Consider the following 12,489-nt stretch of genomic DNA (forward strand, 5'->3'; position numbering starts at 1 on the left):
ACAAAATTAAGCATTGCTTGGTAATTGGTTGACCTAAATTGGTATTATCTAATATGTACTTAAATTTAACAGCTGAATAATTTTTGGTTGATTGTAATTCATTACATACCTTGTCATAGTCTTCATAGAGTTATTGTCATATTTTATTACCATTTTCTAAACTATAGTAAATAAGCTGTGATATATGAGAAATGTTGAATGTGTGAATAAATTTAGTTTTGACCTAAACTGATCAAGTGAGTGACTCAACTGTTTTTAACACTGGAGACAGCTATGACCGGATCGGTTCCATTCAGTCTGACGCTCCCGATAACAGAGAGTTTGGCATCAGCCCAGTACAGACGTTCATTGAAGTAATCCACAGCTAGACCTGGCAAACAAACCCAACAGAAGTCAAGTTACCGGTGTCACAGGTGCTTGAATCTGAGTGTGTGGTGTTTGATTCACATGATGTCTGACCTGTGGGCCACTGGATGTTTTCATGCACCAGCGTCTCTCTCATGGTGCCGTCCATAGCGGCCGTCTCGATCTTAGGGTGGTTTCCCCAGTCGGCCCAGTACATGGTGCTTCAAGAATCAATGGTTAACATAGTTTTAATACAAAGCCAAATACTTATTTCAAGAGTGTTAACCCTAAGTACGAACTGTATAATTGACATAGCAAGCACCACTAATACATGTAATGTTGTGCAGCCAAATATTATGAGCTAGTGCTGATGCTAAATAATGCTGGGGAAGCATCCACTTTCTGTTGATTATCCGCTCACCCTCTCGGTGGGTCCACCACGATGGCGTAGGGCTCGTCAATCATGCCCGAGATGAGCGTCTTACGATTCCGTCCGTTCATCTGTGCCACCTCGATCACATCACGACCCGAGTCCGTCCAGTAGATGTTGTTGGCCACCCAGTCCACAGCAATCCCACGAGGCATCTTCAGGCCAGGGATCTATAACAAATCAAAGGTTAATTCATTTATTCATATTATTTATCAATTAATGGGAAAACAAAGTAACTGGCGTTACTTATTTGAAAAAATAACTAAAATCTAAAAGTAACTAAAAAGTAATGTGTTACTTTACTAGTTACTTGAAAAAAGAAATCTGATTACGTAACTCGCGTAACACTGGTTATGCAATTATATTTAGCATGTTTGTGTTGTTACGTTTTTTTTTAGAGAGACTTCTGATAACACATACCAGTTGGAATATCAATCAGCTAACGGACTGTTTTTGGACAGAAAACTGAAACCGTAAGTCACAAATGTGCTGTTACGGCACTGAGAAGCACTGACCTCTAGATCAGTAACTCTGGAATCGGTTTGTCTTCGGTTGCGGTTTGAGTTCGGCGAGGCAGGTCCAGCAGAAGGCTGCTCGAAGGATGAGATTCTGCCCGTGTGCCAGTTGGTCCAGAAGATCCGTTTAGATTTGATGTGCAGGTCCATGGCGTCGATTCGTACATTGGCGTCTCCTTGGAAGGCCTGTTCATAGGGGTGGGCGATACAGCAAAAATATCATATCACGTTTTAAAAAAATAAATAAAAATATCACGATTTTATCACGATGCTTTGTCATGTTGGTTTTGCTATTTTGTCTGCACAGTACAGCCAAATTAATTTCCCTATTATAAAGACAAAGCTTTTCAACTTAACAAAATATAAAAGAGAATGGTGGATATTTAGGCCAAAGTGGGTGATGATGAAAATCTTTATCATTAAAAAATAAGAACAAAGACACACATTACAAATACACATAATATACAAATAAAACAGTGTTTTCAGGTATAATAGGCATATTTAGCAGGAGCATTCAAGAAATTGAATTAACAAATATAAAAATAAAACACTAGATAGATTGTTATCCACATTCTTCAAAATATCTTCTTTTGTGTTCAGCACAAGAAAGAAATTAATACAGGTTTGGGACAACATGTGAGTGAGTAAATAATGACATAAATTAAATTTTAGGGTGAACTATCCCTTTAATTACAGTCGGCTGCATGTTTAGCCTACTGTCCCTTTAAGAGCTGCATGCGTCTAATATACAGGCACGCATCCGTTTCTCTCTCTCAACTGTTTACTTTCACTTTAGACATAACCAACCAGTCTATATGTAAACCTTGTGTGTTTTGACAGTATTAGCTCAAAAGATAACTTGAGTAATCAGGTGCTGTTAGACAGGCTTTTTAGTGCGCGTGCTTCAGGTGTATGCGCTCAGAAAAAGCGAACGTCAGACCAGCGCATGAATGAAATCGTGGATACATTTTTATCGTCCACGATCAAAAATCGTCATATCGCACACCCCTACCTGTTCATATATCCAGTTTTGCATTCCAGGATACAAACTGCGAATTTCATTATCATCTGCCACGTACAGAGCCTGTTTGTCACTGCCTAGAATGACAGATAGGGGGCGTCACAGCACAATGACAGAAAGCAAATGTAATACTTAAATCAAGATAACAGCAATACACCTCAATAAAATACGTTTAGAACTTAATCTGCATACATAAAATATACTCTCATATAGTGATATGAAAAATATAGATATATTTGTATTATTGCAAAACGTAAACTTTATTATCCCACAACAATATATTTAATGTTGATATACTGTATAGTACATCCAACTTTATCCACATAGATACAGTATACTCACTTAATAAGATATATCCTTAAACTATAAACCTTATATAACTTTATGTTGTTGCAAATAATCTATATTATCTTTCAGTTCAAATATGCTAAATGTGACTATAAGCCAGATATTAGAAAGATATCATGATATTGATATTAAGATATAAAGATATTTTAAAAATTAAAATCTAAAGTTTCTGAAAAAAAACTACCTTGAAACAAGGTGTATTGTGAAAAGCAATATACAAATAGACAAGACTTGGCTGTAGTTTGAAACGTACTGTCAGCCTTGCAGGTGCCATTCACTTTGATGAAGTTCTTGTGGCAGCTGCATTTGTGAGAGCCTTTAGTGTTGTTACAGATGTGAGAACAGATCCCGAACTGCTTGCACTCGTTCACATCTGTTGAGAGAAAAATGACAACGTGGACAGGCACAAAACATCAGATGTATGAAGTGAATTTTACAATCATCTCTGCTGAGTGATTATATGATGGATTCATATTTATTTGACACTGCTGGTATGGTTTGTTATTCGCACAGGAAATACAGATTATTTTTTAATCCTAATTTTATGTGGTTTTAGTTGATAAATTGAGTTGTGCTCTATTTTTCTTGGCACTAATACTAATTCCACTAATAGTTACTAATATATGTAAGTGCTGTCAAATGATTAATCGCAATTAATCGCATCCAAAACAAAAGGTTTTGTTTACATAATATATGTGTGTATTCTGTGTGTATTTATTATGTACACGCACATACAGTAAATATTTTTAAAAATATTTACATGTATTTAAATATATTTATATTCTTATATTTTATATTACATAAATATATTTAACATATAAACATAACATTTTTCATAAATTTATACATGCATGTATTTGTATTTATATATACATAATAAATATACACAGCATACACACACATATATTATGTAAACAAAAACTTTTATTTTGGATGTGATTAATCCTGATTAATCGTTTGACAGCACTAATATATATATATATATATATATATATTAGTAATTTAGCAGATGCTTTTATCCAAAGCGACTTACAAATGAGGACATAAGAAGCAATCAAAACCAACAAAAGAGCAACAACGTGCAAGTGCTATTACAAGTCTTGGTTAGCCTAACGCAGTACAGATAATTATTATTATTATTATTTATTTATTTATTTTTTAATAAAAAGACATATAGATAAAATAAAATTAGAATAGAGAATGCTAGAGTTAGAGGGTCAAGTAAAGATGGAACAGATGAGTTTTTAGCCGTTTCTTGAAGATGGGTAAGGATTTGGCTGCTGGGATTGAGTTGGGCAGGTCATTCCACCAGATGGGAACAGTTAATGAAAAAGTCCGTGAAAGTGTTTTTGTGTGTCTTTGGGGTGGCACAATAATGCATCGTTCACTTGAAGAACGCAACCTTCTAGAGGGCACATAAGTCTGAAGTAATGCATTTAGGTAAAGGGGTGCAGAGCCAGTGGTGGTTCTGTAGGCAAACATTAATGCCTTGAATTTAATGCGAGCAGCTATTGGTATCCAGTGCAAATTGATGAACAGAGGCGTGACATGCGTTCTTTTCAGCTCATTAAAGATTAATCTTGCAGCGGCATTTTGGATTAATTGTAGAGGTTTAACAGAAATGGCTGGAATATATATATATATACACACATATAACATACACACACACACACACACACACACATATATATATTAGTGCTGTCAAAATTAGCGCGTTAATGCAGGCAATTAATTTTTTCAGATTAACGTGTTAAAATTATTTAACGCCATTAATGCAGGGGCGGAGCCTAGGGTTGGCCTCCCCACTCATAACTGCTGTTTCTGTCTCTTTTTTTTTTTGACAATAAGTGCATTTATTCAGTCGCAGAACGTCTTTACGATCAGATCAATCCGAAGACGTGGAAACAGGCCCACGTTGTAGCCTGTATCAATTCATATCAAAACGGGAAATTAACTACGTGCATGCAATGTCGTGGTCAGTTAAGGCATGAAGTTACCAAAAAGGCGATTAAAACTACATGCCTTAAAACTATGCGTGCATGTAATATGTTATATATGAGTTACATTAAGAACATGTCTCTGAAATGGTTTTCCAAACTGTCCTGGAGCATCCCAGCATCTCATCTAACACACTCGAATCAACTCGTCAGCTCATTAGTAGAGACTGAAAAGGGTCAGAAAAGGTGATGACAGTTGAGAGAAAATGCCACGCGTGTCAGATCTGCGTCACGTTCAGCAGTGACATCTCTTAAAGAAATAGCAGCCAAATAACCTAATAACCAGCAGCTGTGATCTGTTCATCAAAGATCTGTTCATCAAAGAACAAAAGAAAAAAGATAAAATCAATAAAATCAATAACTTTTATGTAGCTGTAAATATATATATGTATATTTCTGCTGAGGGGCAGTCGTGGCCTAATGCATAGAGCGTTGGACTTGTAATCTGAAGGTCGTGGGTTCGAGTCTCAGGTCCGGCAGGGATTGTAGGTGGGGGGAGTGAATGTCCAGCGCTCTCTCCACCCTCAATACCACGACTGAGGTGCTCTTGAGCAAGGCATTGGCTGCCCACTGCTCCGGGTGTATGTTCACTACTGTGTGTACACTTGGATGGGTTAAATGCAGAGCACACATTCAGAGTATGGGTCACCACACACCACTTCCCTTTCTCTGAGGGGCACAGGTAGCCTAGCTAAATGTAACATTTATTATAATGGGTAGATTGTTTTAAATTCACTTAAATTAGAAGGTTTTTTTTTAAAGTCTAATAAATGTTCAAATGTATAGCTCTTAATTATAATGTAATGTTTAATGGCTATAGTCAATGGTTAAATATTAGGGGAACATTTTTTTATAGGCAAATCAGTATTACTTGGTATCAGTGATACTGGCCTTCAGTCATAAAAAAGATGCCATTAAACAAATATTAAAAATATGTTTTTTGTACTTTAATTTGAAGATTGAATGTGAAATTATTGCAATATAAAAGTATATTTAAAAACTGTAATGTTAGGTGGGATTAATCGCGATTAATTTCAGAGAAAATGTGTGATTAATTAGTTAATTGTTTTAATCGATTGACAGCACTAATACACACACACACACACACACACACACACACACATACGTATACATATATATTTATTTATTTAGTCATTTAGCAGACGCTTTTATCCAAAGCGACTTACAAATGAGGAATATATATATATATACACAACTAAAAGTAGCAATTATATTAACTTTGATTTAACCATGAGTAAAAACATGCCCTTCTGCAGCTGATAAAGCTTCAAAACATTATTATTATTATTTATATTATAAATTGTTGGAGTTTTGTTAGCAGTTTCCTCTGGTTCTCAGCATGTGTGTGCTGTACTGGTACCTGTGCAGGTTTGCGGGTGTGTTTTCTGGAAGCCGGGTTTGCAGGAGCAGAATGAGTCGGTTCCGTTCACCACACAGTGACCTTCATCTTCACAAATACTGCGGTTGTTACGGCATTCATTTAGACCTGAATCTGTCCAGAGACAGAACAACACAAATAGACACTCAGTGAACCTCGATCTTTTACAGGTACATCTCAAAACATTGGAATATTGTGAAAAACTGCATTTTTTTATAACTTATTTCAAAAAGTGAAACTTTCATATATTTTAGATTCATTACATGTAAAGTAAGACATTTTAAAAGTTTTTTTGTTTTAATTTGGATGATTAGAGCTTACAGCTCATGAAAGTCAAAATCCAGTATCTCAAAATATTAGAATATTTCTTAAGATCAGTTAAAAAGAGGATTTGCAAAGCAGAAAAGTTCAAGTTCTTTAAAGTATGTTCATTTATGCACTCAATACTTGGTCTGGGCTCCTTTAGCACAAACTGCAGCATCAGTGAGGTGTGGCATGGAAGCGATCAGTCTGTGGCTCTGCTGAGGCACTATTGAGCCTTCAGCTCGTCTGTTTCTCATCTTTCTCTTGAAAATATACCATAGATCCCATATGGGGTTAATGTCAGGCATGTTGGCTGGCCAATCAAACACAGTAATAGCATGGTCAGCAAAGCACTTGGAAGTGGTTTTGGCACTGTGGGCAGGTGCCTGCTGGAAAAGCAAATCAGCATCTCCATAAAGCTTGCAGCAGATGGAAGCATAAAGTGATCCAAAATTTCCTGGTAGACGGCTGCATTGACTCTGGACTTGATAAAACATAATGGACCAACACCAGCAGACGTCACGGCACCCAAATCATCACTGACTGTGGAAATTTCAAGCTGGACTTCAAGCAGCTTGGATTCTGTGCCTCTCCACTCTTCCTCCAGACTCCAGACATTGATTTCCAAATTAAATGCAAAATTTGCGGTCATCCCTGTTGCTTGTGCACCTTTTCCTAACCAAGTTCTTCCTTTCAGTCAACTTTGTATTTAATATGCTTTGATACAGCACTCTGTGAACAGCCACTCCTTTCAGTAATGACCTTCTGTGACTTACCTTCTTTGTGGAGGGTATCAATGATTGTCTTCTGGACCATTGCCAAGTCAGCAGTCTTCCCCATTATTGTGGTTTCAAAGAACAAGAGATACCCTGAATTTATACTGTAGAGATGGTTGTTTAATGAAACTCAAATATAAATATTGAGATACTGGATTTTGACTTTCATGAGCTGTAAGCTCTAATCATCAAAATTAAAACAAAAAAACTTTTGAAATATCTTACTTCGCATGTTATGAATGTAAAATATATATGAAAGTTTCACTTTTTGAAATAAGTTACAAAAAAATGCAGTTTTTCACGATATTCTAATTTTTTGAGATGTACCTGTATGTTTGACAAAAAAAAGCTGTCAAACAATCAAGTAGACTCACTTTTCTTGTTGCAGTTGATCTCATCAGAGCCGTAGTCCTCACAGTCGTTGAAGAAATTGCAGCGTAGGTTAATGCTTATACACTTTCCAGTGCTGCAGGTAAACTCACCCTTTCCACAAACCGCAGGCGCAGGAGTTTCTGACAGGAAACAAGGACAAATTCACTTCAATAGACATTTACTAGCATAATCAGTGGCTCATTCCCATTGGTGTCCTCATGACTGCTTATAATTAACAGAAATAAATTAATACATAAATGAATGAATGAATCCCTCACTTTCTGTCCAACACTGTTATGCTGTGTCATTTCCACCTGTAGTAATCATACTTTCTGCATCATATCTAAAGGATGTCATCATTAGGTAGGTTTCTTTGACAGTCTTTTTTAATTTAATCGTTTGCACTTATCTTGTCATTCTAATCAATTTCAATATTTCACCTCAGATTTTTCTTGGTATAAAGTTACAGAAAGATATTCACTGTGAACCATGTGGTTGGGTGTAGGAACATTTTTGCACTGATCTTCAGCTCAAAATGTTCAACCCCCGAAAACATGTGATGTAATTATTTAAATACACAAAACATGTTTTGAAAGAGAAGCTCCATGGTTTATTGATATATCTTCTAAAATCCAATGTGTAAAAAACAGTGTTACTAGCAGATAACTGCGTTATTATTCAAATAATATGCACAGTATATGAATTCCATACTGAACGTATTGTGATTGAGTTGAAATGTTGTAACACAGTTAGTGTTATTGATAAATAACAATTGGCAAGGCTTTAACCACATATTTAGGGGATGGGATCCCCCATTTTCTATGGTGGTAAGAAAATTTCCTAAAAGTAAAAAAATAAATAAAAATAATTACACACACATATATGTATATACTAGTGCTGTCAAACGATTAATCGCAATTAATCGCATCCAAAATAAAAGTTTTTGTTTACATATATGTGTGTGTGAGTTAATGATATTAAATGTTTAGTGTAATGGCACAGGCAAAAATGACATGCAAAAAATATGACATTTTAGATAAATGAGCCAAGAAATGTAGCAATAACTCACGGCAGTTGAGTTCATCACTGTTGTCTCCGCAGTTGTCAACACCGTCACATTGTTTAGACACTGGCAGACACACTCGGTCATTATGGCATCGGAACTGTCTGGTGGGAGGACACTGGTATCTCTCTGAAACACACAGAATAAAAACACTCCAGTGAACATTCAGACGAACCCCAAACATTCAAAAGCTCTATTTGATAGAGTATGTGCAACAGTTAATGTAAATGATGATGTAAATGAAGCTACGCTGGTATTGCAAATGAAGAATCCTAAAGCACTTTTTTTTCACACCCATATTAACAGGTTGCAATATTCACACTGTATGCAAAAGATAAAGACCGTGACACATACACATACAGGTTAAAGGCTGCAGTGCAGTGCAGTAATATGCTGAACAGGTGTTTTGTGTCATAGCTGTTACTATATTGTGTATTTAATTACACTTGCAATGCAACATTGACCAGCATCCAGGAAAGAATCTGTTTAATATTTGAAACATGAGGCTTATATTTCTAAATATTCACAGTGCGCAGGGGGCAGAATTCCATCAAATACTTACATGTGAGATCAATGAGGAAACTCAATATCAGACTTATCTGAGATTTTAAATGATCAAACAATGCAAAATATCTTTCGTCTGTGAACTGTTTAATTCAGTTACTCAAAAACAGGCACTGGCAGATGGGGATTTAATATATAAACCATCTCGGATTTAATTTCCCACAAATAAAATTACACACATAAAATTACAAAGCCTGATGCAAGATTTGGGTCACATCGTCCACCACTATTGTATTTGCATGTATCACAAATATTTAAGTGGGAGTCTGAAGAGAATATGAAGTGCAAATTGAGCTGAAAAAATGAACTACTCACTGCACACGTCTGGGTTCTCGTCTGAATTGTCTCCACAATCGTCCTCGCCGTCACACTTCCAGCCCAGCGGCTTACACAGAGTGTTATTACACTGAAACTCATCCAGAGGGCAGAATCGACCCACTACACACACACACACACACACACACACACACACACACACACACAAGGGGTAACTCATCTGTATTCATTCCAGCACAACCACACAGCAATTACCGTGTGTGTGTGTGTATAAAACACTTGGCAATGCATCTTCAGAAAGGCCTCCTTGAATACTAAAACCCTCTCCAGAGTCTGATCACTCTAATTAATACTGCAGGCACTGCTTTATGGGTAATGCTGTTGTTTAAAGGAAAAGTTAATTTAGAATAAAAATTATATCATTATTTACTTACTCTAATACCATTTTAAATCTGTACGGTGTTGAAATGTTTTATTTTTTTCCCTGCTCTTCACAAAAAGCAATAAAAGCACCATAACAGCAGTCCATACAACTTGTGCACTATATTTCAATTTGGAATTTAACCTCTTCACCTTGTGTTAACTACACATACATACATGCATAGAATCTAGACAAGAACGCAGGCTAAGATTAGTGAATAATGACGTTTTGGTCTGTTTCTCACACAAAGCTCTTTTGTATGACATTAGAAGATATGTAATATAGTGCAAAAATTGTATGGATTTTTTTATTTATTTTTAATGGAGCTTGACAGATGTGGTCACTATAAATTATCGTTGCATAGAAAAGGTGAGAAAAAAAATAAAATTGATCCCCTGCTGATTTTGTACGTTTGCCTACTGACAAAAAATGATCAGTCTATAATTTTAGTGGTAGGTTTATTTGAACAGCGAGAGACAGAATAACAACATAAAAATCCAGAAAAACACATTTAAAAAAAGAGTTATAAATTGATTTGCATTTTAATGAGTGAAATAAGTATTTGATCCCCTATCAATGAGCAAGATTTCTGGCTCCCAGGTGTCTTTTATACAGGTAAGGAGCTGAGATTAGGAGCACTCTCTTAAAGGGACTGCTCCTAATCTCAGCTCCTTACCTGTATAAAACACACCTGTCCACAGAAGCAATCAATCAATCAGATTCCAAACTCTCCACCGTGGCCAAGACCAAAGAGCTGTCCAAGGATGTCAGGGATAAGATTGTAGACCTACACAAGGCTGGAATGGGCTACAAGACCATCGCCAAGCAGCTTGGTGAGAAAGGTGACAACAGTTGGTGCGATTATTTGCAAGTGGAAGAAACACAAAATAACTGTCAATCGCCCTCGGACTGGGGCTCCATGCAAGATCTCACCTCGTGGAGTTTCAATGATCATGAGAACGGTGAGGAATCAGCCCAGAACTACACGGGAGGATCTTGTCAATGATATCAAGTCAGCTGGGACCATAGTCACCAGAAAACAATTGGTAACACACTACGCCGTGAAGGACTGAAATCCTGTAGAGCACGCAAGGTCCTCCTGCTCAAGAAAGCACATGTACAGCCCGTCTGAAGTTAGCCAATGATTCAGAGGAGAACTGGGTGAAAGTGTTGTGGTCAGATGAGACCAAAATCCAGCTCTTTGGCATCAACTCAACTCGCCGTGTTTGGAGGAGGAGGAATGCTGCTTATGACCCCAAGAACACCATCCCCACCGTCAAACATGGAGGTGGAAACATTATGCTTTGGGGGTGTTTTTCTGCTAAGGGGACAGGACAACTGCACCGCATCAAAGGGACAATGGACGGGGTCATGTACCGTTAGGGCCAGGGCATTGAAGCTGAAGGTTCGAGTTGCCAAACGTCAGCCTCGAAACCTTAATGACTTGGAGAGGTTCTGCAAAGAGGAGTGGGACAAAATCCCTCCTGAGATGTGTGCAAACCTGGTGGCCAACTACAAGAAACGTCTGACCTCTGTGATTGCCAACAAGGGTTTTTCGGGGTCAAATACTTATTTCACTCATTAAAATGCAAATCAATTTATAACGTTTTTGAAATGCGTTTTTCTGGATTTTTAGTTGTTTTTGTCTCTGACTGTTCAAATAAACCTACCATTAAAATTATAGACTGATCATTTCTTTGTCAGTGGGCAAACTTACAAAATCAGCAGGGGATCAAAGTTCTTCAAAAATTTTCTAAAGCAGCATACAGTACAAGTTGAAGGAATAGTTCACAGAAAAATTCAAATTTGGAATGGGCGCCGTCAGAATGAGACTCCAAACACAATAACCCACAAATAATCCACACAAATCCAGTCTATCCATAAACATCTTGTGAAGCCAAAACTGCATGCTTGTAAGAAACAAATCCATCATTAAGACGTTTTTAACTTCAAAACCACTGTGTCTGGCTAAAATACGAGTCTTCTATCCATAATATTGCTTTCTCCAGTGAAATATCATCTCATCTACATTAAGAAAGAAATATGCACAGATCAAGCACTGTTAAAAATGAAAACAGCTCTAAACAAATGTGTTAGTGAATCTGAAGGACAACAAGTGATGGACTTTTTCACTGGAGAAAGTGTTTTAATGAATTAAGGTCTTGAATTTTAGCCAAATTTGGGCCTAAATTCCTTAATGATGGATTTGTTTCTTACAAACATGCAGCTTTTTGCATTCTGACGGCACCCATTCACTGCAGAAGATCCACTGGTGAGCAAGTGATGTAATGTATTTCTCAAATAAGATGTAGAAACAAACACGACTTGTGTGGCTTGAGGCTAAGTACATTTTTAGCAATATTCCTGTATTAAATTACAGTTTCGGTTGAAGGTAATTCTGTATTTAGTGTGTTTTAGTGCAATTTTAACCTCCAGTGTCGCAGTTCTGCTCGTCGCTGCCATCCATGCAGTCGGCATCGGCGTCACACCTCCAGCGGAATGGGATACAGTGACCATTCTTACACTGAAACTGGTCATTATCACACTTCACATCACAGCCGTGCTGCAAAATACACACATGGTACATCCTGCAGTGAGTATTTGCTATTCAGGAGGATCATCATTGATGTGTGTGTTTTCCTGAAGCAGGTGTGAATGA

General features: G+C 37.0%; 1 protein-coding gene across 1 annotated transcript in view; it reads right to left on the reverse strand.

Moving 5' to 3' along the window:
- Positions 1–12,489, reverse strand: part of LOC306855133 (low-density lipoprotein receptor-related protein 1-like) — a 215,270-nt gene that overhangs the window by 22,111 nt on the left and 180,670 nt on the right. Inside the window, exons 71-81 of the mRNA XM_079393583.1 lie at positions 12,261–12,393; positions 9,449–9,571; positions 8,576–8,698; positions 7,509–7,646; positions 6,038–6,169; positions 2,913–3,032; positions 2,303–2,388; positions 1,291–1,476; positions 767–945; positions 460–566; positions 251–370 (exon numbers count right to left, since the gene is read on the reverse strand). Coding sequence (XP_079249709.1) covers positions 251–370; positions 460–566; positions 767–945; positions 1,291–1,476; positions 2,303–2,388; positions 2,913–3,032; positions 6,038–6,169; positions 7,509–7,646; positions 8,576–8,698; positions 9,449–9,571; positions 12,261–12,393 — 1,447 coding nt within the window. The remainder of the gene's footprint in view (positions 1–250; positions 371–459; positions 567–766; positions 946–1,290; positions 1,477–2,302; positions 2,389–2,912; positions 3,033–6,037; positions 6,170–7,508; positions 7,647–8,575; positions 8,699–9,448; positions 9,572–12,260; positions 12,394–12,489) is intronic.

This window comes from Barbus barbus (assembly GCF_936440315.1).
Source record: "Barbus barbus genome assembly, chromosome: 35".
Taxonomy (NCBI): Eukaryota; Metazoa; Chordata; class Actinopteri; order Cypriniformes; family Cyprinidae; genus Barbus; species Barbus barbus.